This window comes from Podarcis melisellensis (genome assembly GCF_964234715.1).
Source record: "Podarcis melisellensis genome assembly, chromosome: 14".
NCBI lineage: Eukaryota > Metazoa > Chordata > Lepidosauria > Squamata > Lacertidae > Podarcis > Podarcis melisellensis.
In genome coordinates, this window is record NC_138546.1 from 38,574,270 (window position 1) to 38,601,471 (window position 27,202).

General features: G+C 42.6%; 1 protein-coding gene and 1 long non-coding RNA gene across 3 annotated transcripts in view; one reads left to right on the top strand and one right to left on the bottom strand.

The window, feature by feature from the left end:
- The window catches only part of TRPM7 (transient receptor potential cation channel subfamily M member 7), a 76,202-nt gene extending 65,999 nt beyond the window's left edge, over positions 1 to 10,203 (bottom strand). The window contains exon 1 of one of the 2 annotated variants that reach the window (XM_081888345.1): positions 9,975 to 10,203. In XM_081888345.1, coding sequence (XP_081744471.1) covers positions 9,975 to 9,977 — 3 coding nt within the window. In that variant the 5' untranslated portion in view covers positions 9,978 to 10,203. The remainder of the gene's footprint in view (positions 1 to 9,974) is intronic. The other variant, XM_081888346.1, reaches the window with a different exon arrangement.
- A 215-nt stretch (positions 10,204 to 10,418) lies between these two features.
- Positions 10,419 to 26,384, top strand: LOC309356942. Its single transcript, XR_014162938.1, has 5 exons — positions 10,419 to 10,589; positions 16,422 to 17,481; positions 21,724 to 22,993; positions 23,784 to 23,858; positions 25,153 to 26,384. It is a non-coding gene; the product is annotated as an uncharacterized lncRNA (long non-coding RNA).
- Positions 26,385 to 27,202: the final 818 nt, after the last annotated feature.

The following is a 27,202-nucleotide window of genomic DNA, read 5'->3' on the forward strand; positions in this document are numbered from 1 at the left end:
ACAACAAGTCTATGAAAAAATAAACTAGAAATGCTGTACTTCTTGCCCTGAACACTGTGATATACAAGTATGGGGAAGAAGGGAGAAGACAGTGCACAGTAGCTCAGCAATTGTAAAGGAAGAAGGAGAGCAACAATTATTAGTTTCTACTCACATCATTCAAAACATTTTGTTGGGGCCAATGCTTTTTCCTGGAATACAGCTATCCATGAGCACGTAGTGTTCTTTGTTTTGTAATGCAGAGCATTTCAACATACGGTACCCCACCCAATGCACAACACACTAGTAAGTGATACAATTCAGGAACCATTTGCCATTTCTACATTTGAATCTGTTTGGTTATTCTAAAGTGGATTGTTACGCTCTGCAGTTAAGCTCTTAGTGAATTTACTAAGGTGACATAGCTCAATTTTTATAGCTTGATTCCCTACACCCCACAATGAGGGCTAAGTAAAAGGACTTTAGGAAACCTGCAGAGACTTGTTTTCAGAATAAGAAAGCAGTTTCAAATCCAAACAGTGACTGACAAAACTGTTCAAATGCAATACTAAAGTTTAATTGTTCTAGACTAGAAACATGCAACAGCTTTCTTAAAATGTGCTACCCACAACTTTACTTCTAACCTAACATCTACTCCTTAGCTCAAGCCTCTTTCAAGAAGAAGTTGTTAAGTGATGACTGTTACTTAATCTGCAATGAGTCGATTTCACTGCCTGCTTTCATTATTAAATGTCTTCATCAGGCCAAATATTAGTTCCATTAAGCCAAAGCAAAATGCATATGCTACAGCCAAAGTAGTTAGAAATGACTCCCCCCTCCCCCCCAAAAAAACAAAAAAAACCAAGCAGATATAGTTTGGTAGATCAAATACAGACAGCAAGTATGATCTAATGGACAGAATAACACATGCAGACCAGGAGGTAGGTTCTAATCTCTGCTGAATCAAAACCACTGAAGGGTGACTGTGAACATAGCACCATCTCACTGCCCCTATCTGAGGGACAAAGGAAATACCATAATACTGCCCTACCCACAGAACTGTTGTTTGGAAGGAAAAGTTTGCAAAACACTCAGCACTTCACACTAGGCAATCAATACTACTCACTCTCAGTTTCACATAAACAAAATATTTAAACTTCCTTATCTCTTGCCACTGCATACAACTGCTCTTGAAAAAGAATTCTGATTAACATTCAACATCTCCCTGATGAAAAGAAGGTATCTACATTGGTCCATGGGGGGGGGGGGGGAGGATCAAAGGGAGTGAAAAATACCAGATTCCACTAACCCAGAAATAGTACCTCAGATTAAGAACTTTGCTTCAGCATGAGAACAGAAATCGTGCTCCGGCAGTGCGTCAGCAGCAGGAGGCCCCATTAGCTTAAGTGGTGCTTCAGGTTAAGAACAGTTTCAGGTTAAGAACGTACCTCCGGAACGAATTAAGCACTTAACCCGAGGTACCACTGTATATCTGAATTCCTAACACTGATGAAAGATGGCCATTCAACCTCTGCTACTGCCTTCCGAAAAAGGAGAACCCACCACCTCCCAAGCCAGAAATATCCACTGCCAAATAGCTCTTCTTATCATTTGGAAACTTCCATGTTTAACTGAAATCTTCCTTGTAATCTCAACCTACTAGTTATAGTCCTGACTTATAGAACAGAGTTCTTCAACCTTTGGTCCCTATTTGTTGTTCGACCACAACTCCCATTATCCACAACCAACTTAGACAAATATAAGGGATAATGAGAGTTGGTCCAACAATATACGGGACCCAATAATTAAGAAGGCTGCTTGAACAACACAGACAAAGCCAGCTTCAACTTCTGAATGGCAACCCTTCAGACAACCCTCTCTCCTCCAGGCTAAGCATACCCAACTCTTTCAACAGTTGCTCATAGGACTTGGTTTCCAGACCCTTCAGTATCCAGGTCATCCTTCTCTTGACACATTCTGATTTGCCAATGTTATTCTTAAAAGATGGCTCCCAGAAGCAGACATAGACTTCAGATGCAGCTTGACCAGCACATAAAATGGTAAAAGTTGAAAATATTACTTCTTGTGATCTGGACACAATGCTTCTAATAATGTAACCTAAACCACAGAGCCTAGGGCTTGCCGATCAGAAGGCTGGCGGTTCAAATCCCCGCAATGGGGTTGCTCCCGTTGCTCGGTCCCAGCTCCTGCCAACCTAGCAGTTCGAAAGCACGTCAAAGTGCAAGTAGGTAAATAGGTACTGTTCTGGCGGGAAGGTAAACGACATTTCTGTGCGCTGCTCTGGTTCGCCAGAAGCGCCTTAGTCATGCTGCCCACATGACCCGGAAGCTCCCTCGACCAGTAAAGCAAGATGAGTGCCACAACCCGAGAGTCATTCACGACTGGACTTAACAGTCAGGGGTCCCTTTACCTTTAAGACTGCATTAGCTCTTTTTGCAGTCATATCACTCTACTGGCTAATGGTTAGTTTGTGATCAGCTAAGAGACATAGATCCTATTCACATGTACTGTTATGAAGCAGGCCTCTCTCATCCTTTAATTAACTTATTGACTGATTTGGTACCCAAATGCAATATTTAACATTTATTCCTGTTGAATTTCATCATGTCGGTTTTTGGCCCAGTGTTTCAGTATGTCAAAATGGTTTTTCATCTAGATTCTGTTTCATCTAGACTGTGTTAGCCATCACTCCCAAAGTCATGTCATCTGAAAATTTGAAAAGAAACATTTGAACTGCACAAAGCTCTTCTTCGGGTTGTATCTATTGTCGTGGGAAAAAGAAAGGACACCCTCTTTGAATGCTATAGTTTTACATATGAGGGCATAATAGTAATTTGTTCCCTAGCAGGTCTTAAAAGGTAAAGGTAAAGGGACCCCTAACCAATTAGGTCCAGTCGTGACCGACTCTGGGGTTGCGGCGCTCATCTCGCATTACTGGCCGAGGGAGCCAGCATAGAACATACAGTCATGTGGCCTGCATGACTAAGCCGCTTCTGGCAAACCAGAGCAGCGCACGGAAACACCTATACGATCTCAGATGAACAACAATGCATGACATATTACACCGTGTCATGATTTATTTAACAAAAATAAAACAAAAATGGGGAAGCCATGGGTGAAAAACTAAGTACATCCCCTTACTGCTTCCATAAGAATTAAGTGGCTAAGTAGCAGACAGGTACAGCTAATCAAATGCCCTTGCTTAATTGATCATCAGCAAGTGTGCCCACCTCTATAAAAGCTTAAATTTCAGCAGTTTGCTGGTCTGGAGCTTTCAGGTGTGTTTTAACACAATGCCAAGGAGGAAAGACAGCAGCAATGCTCTTAGATAAGCAAGTGTTGCTACGCATGAAACCATGGTAAGGTTAATAAGGTCATCTCCAACCAATTTAAAGTTCATCATTCTACAGTGAGGAAATGGAAAGCATTCAAGACAGTTGCCAATCTTCCCAGGAGTGGACATCCCAGCAAATTCACCCCAAGGTCAGACAGTGCAATGTTCAGAGAAATTGCAAGAAACCCAAGAGTTACATCTCAGTCAGGATGTGGAATGTTAAAGTTCATGACAGTGCAATTAGAAAAAGATGGAACAAGTGTAGTTTGTTTGGAAGGGTTGCCAGGAGAAAGCCTCTTCTCTCTAAAAAGAACGTGGCAGCATGACTTAGGTTTGCAAAACTGCATTTGAACAAACCACAATACTTCTGGAACAATGTCCTTTGAACAGACAAGACCAAAGTGGAGATGCTGGCCATAATGCACATCACCATGTTTGGTGAAAACCAAACACAGCTTATCAGCACAAACAAACACCGCATACCAACTGTTAAGCATGATGGTGATTATTTGGGCTTGTTTTGCAGCCACAGGACCTAGGAACCTTTCAGTCATTGGGTCGACCATTAACTCTTCCATATACCAAAGTATTCTGGGGGCAAATATAGGGCCATCCACCTGACAGCTAAAGCTTGGCTGAAATTGGATTATGCAACAGGACAATGATCCCAAGCACACCAGCAAATCTATGACAGAGTTGCTAAAAAAGAAAATAATCAAGGTATTGCAATGGCCGAGTCAAAGTCCAAACCTCGACCCAATTGAAATGCTGTGGCAGGACCTTAAGAGAGCTGTGCATAAACAGCCAGCAAACTTCAACGAACTGAAGCAACTCTATAAAGAAGAGTGGGTCACAATTCCTCCACAACTATGTGAGAGACTGAAAATCATACGGAAAATGATCACTTCAAGTTATTGCTGCTAAAGGTGGTTCTACAAGCTACTGAATCACAAGGTGTAGTTGCTTTTTCACACATGCCTTCTCCATTTCAGCTTTATTTCTGTTAAATAAATCATGACACGGTGTCATATGTCAGGTTGTATTTACCTAATTTTAAGACCTGTTAAGGAACAGGTGATTGTTATTATGTTCTCATATGTAAAATCACAGAATTCAAAGAATTTCTTTTTCCCATGACTGTACTTAGGGGGGGGCCGTCAGGTGCTGTCTCTCTCTCTCTCTCTTGCATTGTCCCCAATACTATTAAGGAAACAGGGAAACATGTTATTTGCCAAGTATAGCAACTTACAAACAAACTGTAAAAAGTGGCTTCAGTCCAATTCTCACTTACAAGTTAAACACTTGTAATCACACTGAAGAAATGTGCATGCTCTTAAGATAGTCGTGGACTGCTTACTATGGGTTTTGCGACTCCCTGGATTGATGCAAACACAACCCATTCATGCAATACAAACTTAATAGAAACATAGATATTTTATGCAAACTGCAATAATCAAACCTGCTGATGCCTTTTAAAACAAACAAAGCAACTACAGTATCTGCTTAGTTATATCTTAAAAGTGCCACTACTCCAAGGAACACCATTTGGTTTGTTTTAAACCAAACAACCCTTTATGTTTGTTTTAGGAATCTTCACTTTTCCCATAACTTATTTCTTTCCACAATATGAAATAGGCCTAGCAGAGTGCAGTACATCTGATGTAAACTAGGAAGAGCTGAAATGAGTTACAGTTAAAGCTGTCTGCTGCGCAGTCTTTTATCAGACTGTACCAGAAGCAACTGTCTATACAGAGCACAAACAGGTTATTTTTTAATTTGTTTCCAATAACATGAGAACAGAGAACAAAAAATCAACTACAGGCAGTGACTGATTTGCACGGGGGTTACGTTCCAGACCCCCACGTATCTCAGGGGGGACCCCCATAAGGCTGCCCTGTCCCGTTTTGGGGTCACTTCCAGATTTGGCGCAATGTGTGTGCGTGCAGTTGCGCACATATTGAATGCACTTAAAACACCTGCTGCCTATACTAGAGACTGTAAAACTCTAAAAATAGAACAGTAACTTTGTAACTGTTTTGAGAATCAGAACAAGATACGCATCAAAAACTTAAAGAAGCATTATGTAACAGTTGTACTAACTTTGACAGATAGTTGACACAATACAAGTAACTAATCTTAGTATCTGCACAGTAAAAACCAAGATTCGTTTTTCTGAAATTCTTAAAGAAACACACCCAAGAAATTCAATTTCCACAGATAAATAAATAAATGTAAATAAAATGTAACATTTTAAAGTCACCTCAAACAATATTTTCAGTTTGCCAGTTTTATTGCTGAAGTGCCTAATTAAAATTATACAATCCACTACCTACTACAGGTCACATATGACTGCAGCAGACATCTATAAGAATATGATTTCTAGTTCTAGAATTGTTGTTTTCTTGAGCTACTGGCAATAGAAAGACATAATTAATATTTACATAGCTTAAAGGTACGTTTTGTATCACATGTCTTAGCATACATTTAAATAAACTCACCTAAATAGAATGATAACAAACCGTTGGTAAGGAATGAGCTATCCAAGTTAACACATGATCATTTAACATAACCAGAAATCTGAATTAAGGAGAGTAATAATTTGCAACTCCTATTTGCATGGTCACTTAATCCGGAGAAACCTCCCCTACTTAAAATTATTCATTTATTCTAGGCTGCAGTGCAATCGCCATGTTTTGGGAGTAAGGCCTATTGAATTAAGTTTCCCATAAACATGTATAAACATTTACTCTCAAGGGGTAAATCAGAGACTGAAGAGAGTAAACCACCCCTGGTAACATCAAGGACTCTTCATTTCATTTCTCTTTCCTCTTAGGGTTAGTGATCATGAAAGCAACAGACAGGTTGTTTTTTTCTAGTGGGGGAGTGATAGCTTCAGAGAGAAGCACAATGACCTATGAATGACCTGACAGAAAGGTTACACGGCTGAAATGCCCTTTCTGCTGACAATCCTGAGGCAGTCCAACTACCTCTAAACCTTAACTGTGTAAACAAGTCCTAGGAAAGTATAAAAAGAGGCCTGAACTTACCAAGGAGTGAACGAAACCTCCAAATTTCCTTTCAAGCTCAACTGAGAATAGGTATTTACAAAATATTGCTAGTAATTGCTTAAATGTTTTGCTTAAAGCATGAAGCATTATATTCACAGCCAATCTGCTTGGACAGAAACACCACTTCAGCATAAGCTTGGAGCTGTTGTCACAGATATCCAACCCAAATTTTTATTATGGTCATAGACCAGCATAAGATAAAAGCACCTCCATACATAAACAAAACATGCTAGATAGGCAATAGGGCAGCACGTACTCATACTCTCAGTTACAGTAGACCAGCATAAGATAAAAACATGTAAAACATGTAAATCAAACCTTCAGTTTTAGACCTGCTGCCTGACGTATGTCAATCATAGCAGCACAATACCTGGCAACTGAATATGTTATATCAGGATTTATATCTTGGGAGCAGTAAGGAGATATAGAATTGTCCTATGTGTCCTGGAAATTTGTGTATTATCGGCAGGATAAACCTAGCACGTATGTTTGTGTAATACTGGATAAAAACATGTTCAATTGTTTCTATGTGCTCAGAGCTGCAGGGGCATTTTCTCACCTCATAAGGCGTCTTCCTAAAATGGCCTTCCTGGACGGCTGAAGGGAGAGCCTGGCAATGAGCCAGAGTGAACGCTCTTCACTGTTTTGGTATTTCAAATTAGTTAAATATGCCATTGAGGTGATGAGATACCTACTGGTTTCACTAATGATGAAATCTGGGAATCTGGCTAGATCTGACTGATGTTCAATCTGAACCACACACTGTTTAATGGGGTTTTTCCTGCCTGTTTAAAGCCCATGCCTAGTAAAAGCTGTGGGGTAAGACCTAGAGTTAGCATTTAGTCTACCACTGCTCATTTCCATGTTGTTTGAAAGTCATCCTTTAATGTTAGGGAAGCAAGGCCAGAAGTTGTGTGGCCATTCACACCCTAGCCTCTGCTCTTACAAAACTTGTTTCAAGACATAGCGTAGTATTTGAAACATATTTTGGCACATGAAGAGCTGATCTTAGGACCTTAAGATTGTACTAGTTCCAGTGATGGGATGATAAGTGAAGGGGCCTAGATAGGCACCCTACAAAAGCTGGGTGATCAATTTTTATGAATCTCCAAGAGCTGTCCAGTATCCACAGTTGCTATTCAAGACTATTCCAAATGCGCAATTTTGTGGTGCATTAAGATTCGCAAGAAATCCTAATTTGAGCTGTGATGTACAATTAGGTGTGTGTTCGAATCTGGGTGGCCTTGTTTTTCAAAATGTGCCTGTTCCCCCCCCCCCCCGCAAACTGTTGTGGATACAGCTATCACAGGTGCCAGGAAAAAGGGATGCCAAAGAATCCACCCAACTCCCACACTCCCACTTTATGCACACCTGCTGAAGCCCAGCTGCAAACATGTGAAAGGGAGCGGAAGTGGCAGAAGAGATGTTTTTAATGAATCTCTGTACACGGTAGGAAGTTGTGGGGGTAAGAGGATCAGTATGTCACTGCTGTCTGGAGTAATATGGAAGCCAGGGAGATAGAGAACACTTCGTTGAGGAAATAATGGGTATCATGTCTACAGGTTTGTCTTCTGCAGAACTAAGAGTGTGTCTATGAGCATCATTCTCCCCATCCCTTATGTCAAGGGTGGGGAACCTTCAGATTTTGGCTACGCTGGCTATTGTTAATGGGTGTTGGGTTCCAACAAGATCTCATTCCACACCCCTGCTTTATATGGTACCTTAAATTGTTATCTTGATATATCAAAGAGCATTACATGCAAACAGCAAAGGTGGTCTACTGTCTGCGAGGGGGGAGGGGGCTGCAGTACACAATATTTAAGAAGTCCTGCCCAGTGGCCTCCTTTCTCCTCCCCATATCAAATTAGCTACCTTACATGCTAGAGGCATCTGAATGGGTAGACTGTGGGATTGGCAGGCATAGTGATGGTGAAGTGAGATAAAGCTTATCTGCTTTGCATAGTTTTGTGATAGTTATCTATGGGCATTACAAAAAAGGCTGCATGCTAGCCTCTTTCTGATTTATTAAGACACCATAGGAGTCACATCCTATGGAAATACTGTAGTAAGGTGTCACTTCCAGGAACTGCTTAACTAAAAAACAAACGAAAACCCCAGGAGTAACAATAGCCTGGATGTTGCAAGGATTTATGTTAGGGGGGTGGGACATCCACCTGTCAACACCCTCTGTCTAGCATATTCAGAATGAAATGTCTGAACAACAGCTGTTTTAAATTACTTTCTTTTTGACCCTAAGTGCTCAGAAAAATCTGTTAAAATCTTTCTACAATTTCTACTTTTAGTCAAATATTTTTATTTATTTACTTGAGCAGAGACAGCTGCCCCTCCTGCCCATACCCATGAGCCCATGGCTCAATATGCTATGCAGATCTTCTTAATGTGGGAAGCGTTCAGTTTGAAAATCAAATGTTTTTTTAAGAGGGGAGGGACTTGTTAACATAAGAGACTCTCTGTCAGGTCAGACCAAAGGTCCTTCTTGTCCAGCATCTCATTCCAAGCGACAAGCCAAAGAAGTCTAACTCTCCTGCCCTTGCCTCTCAGTAACCAACTTTTTTTAACACAATGTTTTTCTTCTTCCTCCTCCTCCTCCCCATTTTAACTTCACAACAACCCTGTGAGGTAGGTTTGGCAGAGAGTGGTCAGTAAATGGCATTTAATGGCGTTCTCCCTCTGAACCCAACCAAGGCTATCGTGCCTAATGGGCACGATAGACCAACCTATCCTTTTGCACTATTTGGGGGGGGGGGAGAATCCCCAGCCTTGTTACCTTTTGTTATGTCCCTTTGCTACTGTTTTCTGAAGCCTTGGGGTGCAGGATTTGTCTGAGATTGTGAGGCATTTGTGGATTTCCTTAAGGGCCCTAAGTGCCTTCCATTCATACACTCTGACACCATCCAGCCAACGAAAATAATATTCTAAACTACAATTCCCATCATGGAGGTAGGATCAGGGAGGCGTTTGAAGATTTCCTTAAGGGCCTTAAGTGCCTTCCATTCACACCCTTTGGCACCATCCAGCCAACGAAAATAATACTCTAAACTACAATTCCCACCATCACCTCGACCACTAGCCATGGAGCCAGGTGTCCAAGAACATATGGAGAGCACCACGTTGGGGCTGCTACCCCTGCTTTCTTCTGTATGCTCCTCGGGGCAGGAACCCATAATTTCTTCTCTCTCTCTCTGCTACCGTTACTCATGTTAAAAGTGCCGTGAGCGCCACGGATCGTCCGCTTTCTAAGAGAAGGAACGTGGCGCAGGGGGCCAGAAGCCTTTTGCCCCCCCCCCCAAGCCACCTGCTTGCGCGGCGACCCCCATCTCGCTCCTTCCAAGGGCTCCCGGCGGATTTATTGGAGCCACGAAGGGGCAGGTTCCGGGGCTAAGCCCGACTCCCAGCCACGAGCCGCCTCGCATGGCCGGGAAGGACGGCTATGGCGCCCTCCTCGGGGGAAACTCTCCTCAGCTCCAGGCAAGAGAGAGAGAGAGAGAGAGAGACCCAGCCCCCCCCCAGCGGCCCCCATTTCGCTTTCCTTTCTTCTCCCCCACCCTCACCATTCTCCTCAGGGTCGGGCAACGGGGTCTCGGCGCCGGCGGCTCTGGCTCTCCTCACGCCGGGCGGCGTCGGCTCCTGCTCCTGCTCGTGGTTCGGCTTCGGCGGTGGCGGGGCCTGTCTCCATCTATCGGCGCTGAGCTCGGCGGCGGCTGCTGCGCGGGGCCGGGCGGGAAGAAGGAGAAGGAGAGAAGGCCGCCGCGCGAGGTGGTCGCTCCGAACTGGGCCCGCGGGGAGTCCTGCCTGAGGAGGCGGCCGGAGCAGCGGCGAAGGCTCGGGGTAGGAGGCTCTAGCTGCGGATCCAGAGCGGAGGGCGGCGGCGGCGAAGGCAGCAACAGCAGCGGCGGCGGCAGCAGCGGCAGGAGCGGCCTGGCGGCTCTTTCTCATAATTGTGCGACTGGCCCGGCTCGAGCGCAGCGGCGTGGCCGCGTCAGCTCGCGCAGCCCCGCCCGGCCTTCCTCCCGCCTTTTCCTGGCTCGGCCTGCGTTTCCCTCACGAGCTGCGCGTCGGTCGCGCTCGCCTCAGAGGGAGCAGGAGGGGTCGGGCGCTGAGGGGAATTTTTTTGGCGGGGGGGGGGGGTGTCAAAAGCGAAGCTAGAAGGGCCCTCCGTAGTAGTAGTAGTAGTAGTAGTAGTAGTACAGTAGTAGGAGGAGGAAGAAGAAGAAGAAATAAACGGGATTTTTGGGGTGGGGTGGCAGGAGCGAAGCTAGAAGGGCCCTTCAATAACAATAATGTTAATAACGGGATTTTTGGGGGTGGCAGGAGCGAAGCTAGAAGGGCCCTTCGTAAATAATGATAATAATAACGGGATTTTTTTGGGGGGTGGTAGGAGCAAAGCTAGAAGGACCCTTCGTAAATAATAATAATGTTAAATATAATAACGGGATTTTGGAGGAATGGGGTGGCAGGAGTGAAGCTAGAAGGGCCCTTCGTAAATAATAATGATAACTGAGGGGATTTTTTAGGATGGGGTGGCAGGAGTGAAGCTAGAAGTTAGTAGTAGTAATTTGCTTAACAATATATTATTATTATTATTATTATTATTATTATTATTCTCACTCTTCTTGCATTTCAACTTACTATTCTCCCATTCATCCTAAGATCCCAGGACCTTAATTAACAGTCAATGTAACAAATAATAATAATAATGGGGAAAGTATATAATTTACCTGGAAAACTACTTTAAACAACTAAATTCCTTAGCAGGGGTGATGTAATAAGGATTAGTAAAAATTGGAATGTTAAAAGAGATGCAGGGGGAATAATTATAACACAAGGATCCACAAAAGGGGAAGGAGGGAAGCCAAAGGAATATATGTTTTATTTTTTTCTAACCTGACGCTTCTAAACTTTGAAAAAATCAATTTTTTAAATGAAATAATGATGGTGATGATATTTATACCCCACCCATCTGCCAGGTCTCCCCAGCTACTCGGGCGGCTTCCAACACATATAAAAACATAATAAAACATTAAACATTTAAAACTTCCCGATACAAGGCTGCCTTCAGATGTCTTCTAAAAGTTGTGTAGAATAATACCTTTATTAAAACACAGTGTAAAACAAAACAGTTCAAAGCAAGTTCACAGCAGTGGCATAGCGTGCGTTGTCAGCACCCGGGGCAAGGCAAGTAATTTGCACCCCTAACCCGTGGATTTGCGCATCCTAACCCTAACCCCCAGATGGTGCGGCCGGGCCCCCCTGCACCCCCCACGCTACGCCACTGGTTCACAGTCACATTTTAAAAATGCATTGTGCGGAATACGTTTGAAATGGCACACGCTCATTCATAGACATGCCAGGAAAAGTTTCACCTGCTAAATGCCTGCCTGTTAGGCAGAGGATAAAGTTACAGAAGTTTCTGGTGTTTAACAACATGTACAGAGCAACGCCCCACCCCGCCCCCTTAGAGCCTTTAAAATGTGATGCTTCACTTTCTCCTGTTGTTTGTCCCAGTACAAAGCAATCCTGTTTAGCCTGCTTCATGCATTATACACTAAAAATGCTTGATTGTAATGAAACCTCGCAGTGTTTTACAAAAAGAATGAAACAGTAAAATTATCAGTAAAGAAACTTGAAACCAACTATTTAAAACCTAAGTAAAATCAGTTGTAAGCTAAAAACCAGATTAAAACATGTTCCACTCAAACATGTTTTTAGCCGGTGCCGAAAAGTATAGTGAAGGCACCTGCCTGGTGTCAGTAGGCAGGGAATGCCAATGCGTGGGTACAGCCACATTAAAAAATCAATTTCTTAGAAATGTGGAACAGGAATTACCGGTAAGTGACACCTGCAACAGGATCAGTTCGACAGATCAAAGCAGTTGAGTGGGAATTAATTGGGTAAGGTAATATCACAAGCAAGCTGGTCCCAAGCTGTTATAGGCTTCAAATACTAATAGTAATACCTTGAACTTGGCCCTGTAGCACATCTGCCACTAGTGCAGGTCCCTAAGCAGAGGTGTTCTATGCTAACTCCTGTCAGCAATTGTGCTGCAGCATTCTACACTACCTGCAGCTTCCAGACCTAGTATAATGAAAACTCCACACAGCACATTCTAGTAATCCAGTCTCGAACATTATTAAGTTTGCTTTAATTTTTAATTAGGCACAAATTCCTCATTTTCTTTTTATTAAAATTTTGCTACTTTGTATGCTTAGCGAGCAATGTAAATATAAGTCAGCATGAAATAGCAGATTATTATTATGATTACTCTTATAATTACTATTTTGGGCCCGATGTCTTGATGAGAATTTTTAACCGCTGGCTTTAATGTCCTCTTCAATGCTGAGTTTGTACAATGTTTATGGATTTATTGTATGCTTCTACATTTTGTTATGGTGTTTGGTTTTTGCAAACCACCTTGTCAATATTTTTGAGAAAAGGCAGCTTCAAAATGCTGAAAATAGAAGATTGGTATGATGCCAGCATTGATTAAAAGTTTCCAAAATTTGTTTGAAACAATACACTTAAAAAGAACTAAAGTTAAAGTGTCCCTGGACTCCAAAGTAAATTTATGTGACACTGAAACTCAAAATAAATGGGATACCCTATATCATATGTATCTATGATATAACATATCGTATCATATACAGTTGTACCCTGGTTCTTGAATACCTTGGTACTCTTACATTTTGGCTCCCAAACACCGAAAACCCAGAAGTGTTCTGGTTCTTGAACATTTTTTGGAAGCCGAAAGTCTGAAGCTCCTGCAGCCAATTGGAAGCTGCACCTTGATTTTCAAACAGTTTGGGGAGTCAAATTTACTTCCAGAACAGATTATGTTCGAGAACCAAGTTACAACTGTATATGATATGATACGAAGTATTAGTGCAAGTAGATAAATAGGTACCACTGCAGCGGGAAGGTAAATGATGTTTCTGTGTGCTCTGGCACTTGCCACAATGTCCCGTTGCACCAGAAGCGGTTTAGTCATGCTAGCCACATGACCCGGAAAGTTGTCTGTGGACAAACTCGGGCTTCCTCAGCCTGAAAGTGAGATGAATGCCACACCCCATATACACCAGTCATTTACAATTTATCTGTGATGAGGGGACTCCCCCTTCAATCCTAACAATAAATGTTATTCAATCAAAATTGCCGTGCTTCAAATGAATGATGACATTTTAACATTGCAACAAAATAAGGAAATAGGTGTCCCTCAAACGGGAGTGTATGCCATTTGGCTTGTAGACATAAGAATTACATTGCATGAGAGAGAACTGTAGACTAGAAATCAAACCTGCACACTTACTTAGGAGTAACCCCCCACTGAACTCAGTGGACTATTTCAGTGTATAGGATTCACCTTATTTACAAAAAATGGCTCATAAACCCAGATTATTAACCACCAGTGCTCAAAACAAATGCTCAGAACAGTGACTGTTGAAGCTCACTAAGCCCAACTCTTCCAGACTTCCTTGTTCAGAAACAATAAAGTCTGCAAGGTTTTTACCACTAATTTTCTTTTTTACACTGCCAGTAGAGAGATCAGATTTCAGATTCCATGTCCATGGACAAAAATAAATTAAGAGTACTATAAAAGTCACACACTCGGCCCCTCAGGGCAGGAAATATTTTGCATCAATATTTAGCAATTTGCTTCTGCACAACATGACAGGAGTTCAAATAAATGTTTAAAATTACTGTATAAGGAAGCTTTTGATGGGCAGAAGGATTTGCCATCTTATAAACTTGTTTAACTGGAATAATGTTTTTTCAGTTCATCCATTAAACTTAATTGGAATAGGAAATGAAGAATGGTATACATAGGGCTGGATCCAAAGATCAATGAAACTCGTTTTATTAGTCTAAATAGGCTAATAAGCAAATCCCCCCCCCCCCCATTGCATGTCAAGCTGGAGTTTGAAACAGAAAGTACCGGTAGTTTTAAAAGCATTTTGCAACACTACTAGAGGGTCAGTTGTTCAAGGTCATAATTCCATTAGGTTAACTACAAGCTCCTCATGGAAAACTAGTTCTTTGAATTCCAACCATGGTGGGATACTTTAAAAAAAGCAAAAATAAATCTGAATGACATTTCCAAAATTTTGCCCATGGTGAAGCAATCCTAGCAGCTTCCCCCATTTGCTTACATCCTAGTTTACTGCCTTGTTTCTCAACCTACTTTAAAGATTTGCAAACGCATGTTCAGTAATGATCAGGCCTTTTGGCAGAAGCCTCTCATGACCATTTACCATAGGCTAAAAGTGGTCGTACTTAAAAGCTGAAAAAATTGCCACTTCAACACTGGCCAAGTGGTTACAAGGTCAAAGTTAGGAGATTATTGCCATTGTTCACAAGCTATGAACATGGTTGTAAAGAAGCTTATAAACCTGCAAATAATAATAATAATAATAATAATAAATCACATCCTTCAGGTGTATCCATATGTTCCAAATGTGCATTAAGCTATAGCATTAATTATATTCAAAAGTGAGTTTAAAATAGTATGCATTGAAAACCAGTTCATTATTTCTAGCACATTATACCTCTGTGCTGGGCTATGGGTAATGATTATTTTCACTGCCTTCGTTGTGAGCTTACTCAACCAGAACAAAAAATACATTATAGAGTAGCTAATTTGTTCTCATCCCTGTTTTGTTATTTTAAACTTATCAGGATCAGAACATTCTCTTCTCTCATGTTTGGAAAATAGCTGGAACACTATTAATCTAGAGCCACAGATAAAAGTAATAACCCAGTGCCATCTCTGTTGTCCCAAATCTCAGCCTGGAATATTGAGTCACCAGCTTCTTTCAAGGAGACAAGGAGAGAGAGCATTTTCAGTCAAATTATAACATGATCCCACAGCAACAGACAGATCAATGAATCAGTTGCATTTGGTTTATATTCTAAGTTAGAATTACTCATTTAAAAAATAAAAAGTAGGTTACTCAAATCCACTTGTAACTCTTCACAGTTTACAGATAGAATACATTTGTGCAGTAAAGGCCAGCCAGTGATATTTAAAATAAATCAAATACATTTCTACCACCAAATTCATAGAAGACAGAAAGACCTTAAATATTTTTTAAGATTTGGGGGACTAATAGAAGAAGAAGAGTTTGGATTTGATATCCCGCCTTTCACTCCCCTTCAGGAGTCTCAAAGCGGCTAACAATCTTTCCCTTCCTCCCCAACAAAAACTCTGTGAGGTGAGTGGGGCTGAGAGACTTCAGAGAAGTGTGACTGACCCAAGGTCACCCAGCAGCTGCATGTGGAGGAGTGGAGACGCAAACCCAGTTCCCCAGATTACGAGACTACCGCTCTTAACCACTACACCACACTGGCTCTCACCACACTAATTATTATATGTATAGACCAGTTCCTGGCATGAAGCCATTAAAGCAGATTACAGGGTAAATATGGTGGGTGGGGACAAAAACGCAAACTCTAAGAACAATAAAATAAATTCACCAAACTCTAAAGCAATAAAACCATCCATTCAAACTATTTAAAAAATCATAAATAAAATTGATCTTCCATATATGACTGGGTTACACCTCAAGGAAAAACTTCCTGAATGAAAATGTCTTCATTGGGCACCTAAACATCATGTGCTTTAAATGTATGGCCTTAGTTATGAGATTTCTAAAGCCAGTACTGTATCTGTATTTGGCTGGAGGAAAGTAGAACAGTGCACGTCCAGGCAACAACGAAATTGCTGTAGCAAAAAATTATGCCATTTCAAAATAAGATATCGATACTAGATATCAAGAGGATGTCAACAATTGCCAGCTAGTTATGCGAAATTAGCCTCCATCTACTCCCTTTGGTGGCTGGTTCCAGGCTGGCTCCATATTCTCATTGGTAGATCTCAGTAATTTTCAGCCCTGGGGATAAAACGTTTAAGAAACCCTGACTGACAGTCTGTTGCTGCTTTTTGCTTTTTATTTGTTTCTACCTTTCAGTGAACTTACATACTTGATATTCTGTTTTATTTGTAGTCTGTGTGGGCTGTGTTTGAAAACTATATTTGATCCAACTGCACCATAGCATGCTCTCCAGTGGAGACTGATTGGAAGCAGGCAAGACCAGGATTTTAATTTATTTATTTCTCACAGCATGTTCGCAGCTAGCAAACAGCTTGAGGATGACTAGTTTAATAAGCAGAATATTTCCATTTTAATATCCTTGAATAATGCAGACTATACACTTGAGATAATACACTATGTGGGGGACTGGGGGATCCACACATTTCAGCCACTCCTCTTGAAAACAAATTTAATGGTTGCCCTCTAGTCTGCCAACATAGCAGGGAATCTACCTGCATATCAATGATACCAGAAGCGTCATTGACTTTTACCCAGCCCATACAATTTGTGCCTTTGAAAATAAATTATGCATCATTATACATCATTATGCATACCTACTAAATTGTGTAGTATCAGTTCCTGGTGATTAATACTTCCAAACCAACAGACATTTCCCTTCCATAATAATTAGATACTGTGTAAGTATGGGAACGTAAAAGTGGAGGTGGCTGTGAGAGGAAAGGGAATCACATGCCCAATACAGCACAAACACCTTTCCTGGAATTTTCCCAGGAGATAAGCCATCAGGTACACTGTAACTGATCTGCTGATTTGAGGAAATTTAAGGCTGTGTGCACATTGCCAGCTTAAAACGCAACTAGGTCATTCTGTTTCTCAATTTGAATATGAATTGTGGCTGTCGCATGCAAAAAAAAAGAAAAAAAAAAGGCAAAGGACCCCTGGACGGTTAAGTCCAGTCAAAGGCAACTATGGGCTTATGGCGCTCATCTCATTTCAGGCCAAGGGAGCCAGTGTTTGTCCACAGACAGCTTTCCCAGTCATGTAGCCAGCAGGACTAAACCACTTCTGGTGCAATGGGACACTGTGACGGAAGCCAGGGCACACGGGACAGAGCAATGGGGACTCACTCTGTTGCAGGAATTTGAACCGCCGACCTTCCGATTGGCAAGCCCAAGAAGCTCAGTGGAAGGGCACTGGGTGCGGAGTAAATGGGAGTGTGTATACAGCCTCTGTCTACAAAGCACAGTTAGTAAAATAGTAATGTTCCCCCTCCCTCAGCAGCAAGTTGTTCTAATAAATGATAGCACTGCTGTGACTAATCACCATGATGGAGACAATGGATTGTGTTAGAATTAGAATCACATTATTTTTGCTAGGCTAGGAACCAAGAGAACTAACCATACCTGGAGCAGATCCTGCATTCTGTCCATGGAGCCACTTTAGAAATTACATGTCAGCATACCACGTTATGCTGCATTAATTATCAGACACTTTAAAGAACAGTTGTGAATATAGCAAAAGTGTATGCTCGGCTCTGTTTTGCAGAAGTAGAGTCACCTGCTACTGATGCCACTGGATTAGACTGAGGCATTCCCCACCGCACATACACAACTTACAGCTTCAGATAAAACACCATATGATAAAGTAAAGCCACAGGGATTTGTGGTAGATCATTTAATTGCTGTTTGCATGCTTGAGACCAGGCTGAGACATAGCTGGTAAGGTTGGGGCCCTAACGAAGCAAAACAAGGGTCCGGTGGGGAGGGGTTGAATTCCATATGCACATAGCTTCAAACCTGTCATGTTTTAAGCATCTGGTACCAATCCAACAGGAAGGAGCTTGAAAGGAAACAGAATAGTTGAATTATGAACACAACATCGTTTATTTGCAGCTAATGTGTTTAAAAATTAGCTGTCCTTCACAACAAAACAAGTATTCTACCATATAAACCTGCGGCCCTCTGGATGTTATTAGACTCGTAACTCTCATCAGCTCTAGCCAGTATGGCCAACAGTCAAGGATGATGGGAGTTGTAGCCCTACAATATCTCAAGGGCCATAGGTTCCCCACAGGGTTGGCCCACCCACAAGGCAAGGTGAGGCACCTGCCTTGGGTAGCAGGATCCATAAGGGCAGCAGATCCCAATGTAGATCTTTATTCCCCGTCTTCATTCTTCCCTGGTGGGGAGGTGTGTGCCATTTTGCGGTTTGCTTCAGGGGCCCAAATGTCTCAGGCTTGGCTTGGTTCCCCACCCCACATCACCTAAACTAATGGTGTGCAGTCTCTGTGTCCCTCATAGAGGTTACCTCCCTGTTTCAAACAGAATCGTACTCAGGCACTGAAGTGCAATCAGGGCCGGCCCGTCCATGAGGTGGACTGAGGCAGCTGCCTCTGGTGGGGAAATCCAAGGTGCGGCACCCGCTCAGAACCCCATGAGCTCACTTCCGTTGCCACTGGAGAAATGAGAAGTGGCAGCAACTCCCTGGTTCTGGTGAGATCTCACAAGAGCTCCACAGGATCTCACGGGGCTATTGCAAGACCAGAAGCCACTGCTGCCGCCAGGACTCCTCACTTCTCCAGCGCCGCCACAAGCAATACACCACCACTGGGTATCTTACTGGAAACCAACACCGCTTTTTCTCACTTCTACAGCACTGCCTTGGGCTCGCCCATCCCAATAGAAGCGAGGAGAAGCAGCTTTGGCTTCTGGCAAGATCTCACAGGACTCTTGCGAGATTTGACTGGAAGCCACCATGGCTGCCACAACCTCTTCTCACTTCTCCCATGGTTGTGGTGGTGGGCACCCTTCTTGCCCCCAACGCTGCCAGAGAAATGAGAAGAAGAAGCGGCAGTGGCTTCCACATTCCCAGTGAGATCTTGTGGACCTCTTGAGATCTCACCAGAAGCCACCACCACAGTCACGCAATCACAGACAGTGAGGCTTCAAGGACGGAGTGTGTGTGGAAGCAACAGGGGAGCAACACCTTCCCATTTTGCCTCAGGTGGCAAAACAGGGCGGGCTGCCCCTGGGTGCAATAGGCAAAGCGTTGTGTGGCTGTAAGAACTTGGTAACAAGTCTTCCCTTCAACTACAAAATTCCCTGAATAACCTTAGGGCAATCTAATGTCCTTTGCAGGTTGCTCTAAGGATAACACTAGACAACGTGGTATAGATTTCCATTACAGGTAAAGGTACCCCTGCCCGTACAGGCCTGTCTTGCCAGACTCTAGGGTTGTGTGCTCATCTCACTCTATAGGCCGGGAGCCAGCGCTGTCCGCAGACACTTCCGGGTCACGTGGCCAGTGTGACAAGCTGCATCTGGCGAGCCAGCGCGGCACACGGAACGCCGTTTACCTTCCTGCTGGTAAGCGGTCCCTATTTATCTACTTGCACCCGGGGGTGCTTTCGAACTGCTAGGTTGGCAGGCGCTGGGACCGAACGATGGGAGTGCATCCCACCGCAGGGATTCGAACCGCCGACCATGCGATCGGCAAGTCCTAGGCGCTTAGGTTTTACCCACAGCGCCACCCGTGTCAACCCATAGATTTCCATTACTGAACTTAAATTCATACTTGATAGGGAATCTCATGTAGAGGCATTCGACAAACCATTATCACTCAACCCACTTTAATTCACAAGTCTTGTTATGAGACTAGTAGCTGTTCGGCGTCTTGGAGTTTATGACAAATGATGGCAATACTACTAGTAGTTTAGTCTTAACACGCTGTTGCAATTTTATCTCAGAAACCATTGTGTGACTTGCAGTTCCCTTCTAACAGCTAGAATAGGTTTTCTCAGCAGCATGTTGAGGCTTTTGTTTTATGGAAAGAATATTAATGACAGACAAACTTCTCTGAAAGGCACTTTGCTGACCATCATCACCAATCTCCCCATGTTGCAGGAAATCACTGGATTTGTTTTAGGGCAGTAGTCTTCCACCTTTTCAGACCCAGACTCAGCTTGAACCCAAGCATGCATTTGGAGACCCATATTTTATGTATTTGTGGTGCTGCTGCTGCAGATCAGGCTGTGACTTGGTAGTGGTTTCTGACCCATCTGTTGAAAACCAGTGTTGAGATCCCATGCTCAGTTGAAATGGGGCAGCCGTGAGCTCAGAGAGGCCTGGCCAGTGACATATGGATGCCACGTATTTTCTACCTGCACTGTTGGAACTCCCAGTTCCTGAAAACAACATAAGAGGAGAGTGTTTTGTCACTCAGCTTTGAAAACCATTTTTATCCAGAGATTTCCCACCCTCTTCTTCATACATACATACATACATACATACATACATACATAGCTTTATTTGTATGCTACCCTTCCATAGTTCAAACAAATGTAGTCATATACAATAAATAAAACATAAAAAACACACAACCAAATTGAACAATTTCAACATATATCACAGTAATATCTAAAATAAAGATATATAAAAAATATCAATAATGGCAACAACCCCCCCCCCAAAATCCCTAAGCAACACCCCAGTGCAAGAGTATATTCAGGTGATCTGCAAGAAATGTCAATGTGACCTCTTGAACATATAATAACCCAAACCAGTATTATCCTTGCACTCATAAATGTCATAATTACTGTCAACTTGGCATAGTGCTTTTGTAAATACATTTGTCATAAAGTGTCACCGTTCCAGCTCCTCCTCCCTTTTTTACGCTGTGTGTGTGTCTGAAGATTAACATTTGCAATCGCCAAACCATTCAGCAAGATGTGATTATAACAAAAACAGGGTCGAACTGTCCTTTACACACTGTCACCTGGGAATAGTTTGTTTTCCCTCTGAACTTCTGTTATTGATTTGTGTGCAGTTTGCTCTTCAGAGGGTCCATACGCTCCTGAGGCTGAAATTCCTGCACGTCTATGAGTTAGACCCATTGAACCCACTGGAACAGATGAATAAAAACATGTACAAGCAAGTACAGAGAATATTAAGAAGCTGCCTTATACCGAGTCAGACTAATGTCCATTGAGCTCAATATCGTCTACACTGGCAGCAGGTCTCCGGGGTTTCCCAGCCCTACCCGGAGATGCCAGGGTTTGAACCTAGGACCTTCTGCATTCAAAAGCTACTCTACCATAGATCTGCAGCCCTTGCCCCAAAGCCTCAAGTGCTCTAAAAACACATTTGCACTCTTCTTTTCCTTATGGTCTTACAAAGACGCCTGCTTCTTCAGCATTACGGAAAGCAGTTGTTTTGTACAGAGATGAGATGCTTGGAATCGAAGTTCTCGATTTGAAGTAACTGGAGCCAATCACTCACAGCAACAAAAAGTTTCCAGCATTGTCGTCCCCCCCCCAACCACCTTTTGTAGTTATACCAGCAGAGATAATTCAGGTGCTGAATAAGTTCAGAACTCCCTTATAGGTCTCTGTTACATATTTTCCTGCTATTGTTTGTGTTAATGGCAGCCTAACTCTAGACATCTGTCTTTTGTTTCCAGATGTTTCTTGTTCCAGATCTATCAGCTGTGAATGAGAAGGAAGGAAACAAGTTTTATTTTAGATAGCTCAGCTATATGGACAACCTGAAGGAATATATTATTAGCATGTAATCTTAAAGTTACATGAGTTTGGACTAAATGTTTTTTTGGAGTCCTTCCACCACCATGCCCAGCCCTAACATTCTGGGACTATGGACACATTACCGTTTATTCTGCTGTTTGATGTGTTTCCCCTCAAAGCAATTTCCATCCACTTTCAAAACATAAGCCACAATTGAGCCGATGTGTGTGCATTCGAGACAGCCATTGTGCATGCACAGATAACAGCTTCATTAATAGGAGTTTAGGAAGCGAGGTTGCAGATAAAACGTTAATGCACAGCGGGCGAAGACATCCCCACTCTGCTATCTGGTGTGTACAGCAATGTGCAAATGCGACTTGATATACATTGTAGGCTGCTAATGTGTGCATGGCCTATTTGTAAAAAGAGATGACTAAAGAGCTAAAAGCAGGGGAACAAACCTGAATAGGAAGGATGAAAGAATCTGGTGCTTTTTTTCTGAGGAGGGGACGCAGGGGTATACAAACCCCTAAACCAGGGGTCAGCAAACATTTTCAGCAGGGGGCTGGTCCACTGTCCCTCAGACCTTGTGGAGGGCTGGACTATATATTGGGGGGGGGGGGGTTGAATGAACAAATTCCTATGCCTCACAAATAACCCAGAGATGCATTTTAAATAAAAGCACACATTCTGCTCATGTAAAAACACCAGGCAGGCCCCACAAATAACTCAGAGATGCATTTTAAATAAAAGGACTCATTCTACTCATGTAAAAAACATGCTGATTCCCAGACCGTCCACGGGCCAGATTTAGAAGGCGATTGGGCCGGATCCAGCCCTCAGGCCTTATTTTGCCTAACCATGCCCTAAACATTTTGTGAATCTAAGTTTGGCCTCATTGATGGGCAGTATTTCAATATGAGTAGGAAAATGAATTTTTTTTGGGGGGGAAGCACTGGAAGACTCCATTTAGTGCATCCATTGCACTAAATATTAATTGTATTTTATTCCTTCTTTTATTTATTACATTGCATTTTATTGTATTGTATTGGAAATTTAATTCTATAAAATTCCAACTGCTGTAACGTGTAGAAAAACAACTGTGGTCTGCAATATTCCAGTGGTCCATGGTCCAAGAGGTGGGGTGAGTATGGGAACCAAGGAATCAGCAGCTTTCATACTGTCATCAGAGGAATCCTATGGTCCAATGAGAACATCAGTAAAAGTGAGCAAGCCTTTCTACAAGACCTCTTATCCCACTGTGACCTAATCATCCCCTGCAATACGCAGCCAGAAGGGTGTGGTGGGCGAACAACTGTGAGGGTCAGACAACAAAGAGGATGCCACCTTTCTGTCCCAAGATAAGCATGAAAGGAATGACCGCTTCAAGAAAGCTAGCTCCCCAGGGAAGATTTCTAGAATTCCTTGAGGAACTTGGGAGATTTGAAACACAAAACACTTTACACAGTACTTAAGGGATGTTCTCTCTCTATCAAAGAATAGGCATCACAAAGAATAGGCAAAAGGTTTTTCTGTGGGAGAGGCCTGGAGGTTCTCAGCAGAAAAGTCAATAGAGGGTTGATTCCCCGGAGATAGAAAATTTGAAAAACGTGCTGATTAGGACATAATCTCGGGCAATTTTGTGCACTGCTCTATTCCTGTTACTCGTGAAGGTGATATGCGGTATCAGTTTGATCTCAACCAAATTGGCCTGGGTACCTCTTATCTCATGGGTTGATAGCTCACTGAACCGGTTGTAACTTGATCTCGCTGCAATAAAACTACTGCAGGCGGTGAAAAGCCTCTAAAATAAATGTGTTACAGGGACAAGGGGCAATCTTACCAGAAACACAGAAGGGTTTTCTTTCTTTACGTTGGGAAAAGGGGGCTTTATTTTCAGAATAATTCTTATAAAGCATCTGAGCACTTTAGATGCTCAAGTTCAGAGTCATAAAAGTTAAAAACTATCCCATGTGCCAAAAGTAATGCCTTTATTTGTCACTTTTTGTTCCCAGGGGTTGATGGAGCGGCCAAGTCATCAAAATGAGGATGGAGATACACTTGGTTCCTGCCATCTGCATTCTGTCAAGGTGTGGAGCAGGAGCCCTTTTGAGATCATGTCACAGCCCTAGTTTTACACCCAAATCACAGGGAATATAAAACAAGGACAGTGGCTTTGTTATTGCAGCAAATTTCTCCCACCGAAGAAATAATGGAACAAATCCACTATGCCTCTTAAAAAGCTTGTTCCTATAGGCATGTCCAAAGTCTGTTTCGGGACCTAATCTGGCCTGCTGGTCAGTTTAATCTGTCCCCTGTGGCAGTTTATTTCCTGGGGTAAAATCCCCCCCAAAAGCTCAACAACGTCAATCCTAAACAACCTCAACAACTTTGGGGTAAAATTGTAAAAAAAGCTCAACAACTTCACTCCTAAAAAAAAGCTCAAAAGTTCGCTTCATCAAATCTGGACCTCTTTGAGAAAAGTTTGGGCACCCCTGCCATAGGCCAAACACTTTTAAGCTCAAGCCTCAAACAAGAATTCACAGGGTGTGCGCTTATGAAGTGTAAATCAGACAGTAATCAGGAAGATAGTATGGGCAATTGCAATCACGTAAATTCCTCTCTCGACGTCTGCGTTTATGGCTTTTCAGCCTCACCTTTTCCAAAACTGGTTTGCACTCTGCAGTGAACCAGATCTTACAAATATATTGCAGGACTTGGGAACCTTCAGCCCTCCAGAAGTGGTGGAACTAGAACTCCTGTCATCCCCTCCCAGTGGGATTGTAGTTCAGCAATATCTGATGGGCCAAAGGTTCCCCTTCTTGACATATTGTAAGATGCCGTCCCACAATTCTGTCCAGCTAAGTCCCCCTTCAACATTTACACTCCTAATTTGTCTTTTTGTTTGGTCTTCTCCAAGTACTTTTTGTAGGATTGGAATGTTTGCCTTGCCTGATACTTTAAATGTTCTACCCATCAGTAAAATCCATAGTTCACATCTATTAACGACCGTCCAATTAGGCCTTAAAACTTCCTATGCCTACTGAAACATTCTGTAAAACTTGCAGTAATCCTCATTTATTATATTTTGGAAACTTTTTTTTTAAGCTACACTAATCTTGTCAAGTGTTTCATTTTTCAATCTTTACAACACTGTTGGCGAAAGAAATACTGGGTTCCTTAATGTAGCCTGCTGGGAGTGTGGGAAAATAACCTTTACGTTGTGTAGCTCTCCAATTTTACTGCCTATTTATGCTTCCATCTTTAAAGCTAATGGGCATCTTTAAAGGAGAACATTTTCAAATTGCAAATTAATTGTGTTTGAGAGATGGTAAAGCATTAATTTCTTGTTTCTTAGTTGACCTTATTGTCCTTAAATTACAGCCCTCAAGACACTATTCCCACTGAAGGCAGACCACTCAGGCATAAATAGCACCTGAATTTTAATCACAAATTCTTGTTACTGTTAAGTCAGTGCATGTACGAAACCCTGTCTTAATAGCAACATGAAATGTGGTGCACAGGATAACAAGGTCATTGAAACCAGTTTGGGTTTTTTTCCATTTTAACTTGTTCCACATTGTCGCTAAAAGCTGGAATGTTTGAAGTCCTGGGTGGAGACAAATAATGAAATGTTCCAAGTTGAATGTTCCTGCCACAGCTTCACCTTGTGGAGTTGTTTCATAGCTCAAGATTAAAGGAAGCACTAGAATTACTATGCTGGCTGAAGAAAATGATGGCAAGCCACACAACCTTGCAGAACATTCAGAACTCGAGGTGTGGGGTTTTCTGGTCATTTAACTGACATACTTTTTTCCACCTGTGCAGTTAGGGAAGGATGTGTCCTTGCTGATTTTATTTATACTTGGCCGATCTTCCCACATATTTGGGCTCAACATCTTCACACCCTCCTATACTCACCACTGCCAAAGTTTACATTTTCTTATGCACAGATGATGCTGTCTTAATCTCACAATGCCAGCTAGGGCTCTGCTTACTGGAGATGACTGCAGGAAATATAACTATTAACTTTGTGAAGTCAAAGGTAATGGTGTTTTCAAAAAGAAAGGCCAAGTATTCCTGGGCCACGGATAGCCACAGATTAAAAGAAGTTGATTTCTGCAGTTATTTCAGGATCTGGTTTCATGACTGTCAACAATTGGACTGTGCTTGACGAATTAGCAAAGGCAAAACGGTAAGAGCATTACTTTGATTTTGTTTCCCCTTCACAAAAGGAGGTGAATCCGTTCCAGCAGCAATATGAGTGAACACAGCAAAAGCTGTGAAGCGGATTTTATACGGTGCCTCAATCTGGTTACTCTCAGAATATGTGTGCGGAGTCAAGCCATAAATTGGAAGCTGGAATGGAAATGGAGGTGATCTGAGTGCGACAGAGAGGTGAGTGTGGATCCTGTCTGAAGCCTGGTGGTGGGCTAGGGCCATGCCAGGACCCACAGGGGACCTATATCATAGGGCTCCCCCTGCTGGTGGTTTACTCTTAGTGTGACTCCCTGCAGACAGGCAGGAGTTAGGATATAGTCTGGTTCCACCCAATGTCAAACCACTCACATCTGTAACCAATAAAGTTGTGGCCTATTTTTGCCCATTAACCTAAATTATCATGTCCATGTGTGTTTATTATATATTAGGGAACTATGGGGCCCAGGGCCTTGTCACGCAAACAGGGTTGGGAAGGTGAAAAGTAAGCCGAGTGGTTGCATGGAGCAGGAAAGGGAAGCTCTAGGGGGTTAGTGTGGGGGGGAATGGCAGGGCCCTGTGCAAGCAGTGGCACAGCCCTTAGTAAGTATAAAATAAATCTGTGAAACTGTTCCAGAGAAGGAATTTGTATTTTTGTTGTCACGGGCACTAACCAATTGGTACCCACCGCAGACTGATCTTCTCCATTCAAGTCTGCAGAACAATTTTATAAAGAGCATACTGTCGCAGAGCAGATGTTTATAGAGCAGTTAAAGTGTTCCTGCTGCTTTCAGAATGGTACGTTTGTATGCACCTTCTCCAAGGCTTCAGTCTTCCTGGCTGCATGCAAACCATACATTCAAAGCACATATAGAGCACTTGGCTCCCCCCCCCCAAATGCTGGGAAGTGTAATGTACCTCTCACAGAGCTACAACTCCCAGCACCCATAACAAACTACCGTTCCCAGGATTCTCTGGAGGGAAGCTATGCAGGGTGTATACACAGTCATGCATATACTCCTTGACTGCTGCTGGAATATTAGGCTTGGCTCACACAAACAGGAAATGAAAGGATATCTCTCAAAATCTGTTCTGCATTTCAGTAACTCCCAGGTTTTGTACATGCACCAATATTTCTTCCCATATAGGATGCATCCGGCCATGTAATTCTGTATTTGCAGTCTGCATAGTTTTATATCCGATTCTGTTTAGTAGATTATTTTTAACCATGCTTCTT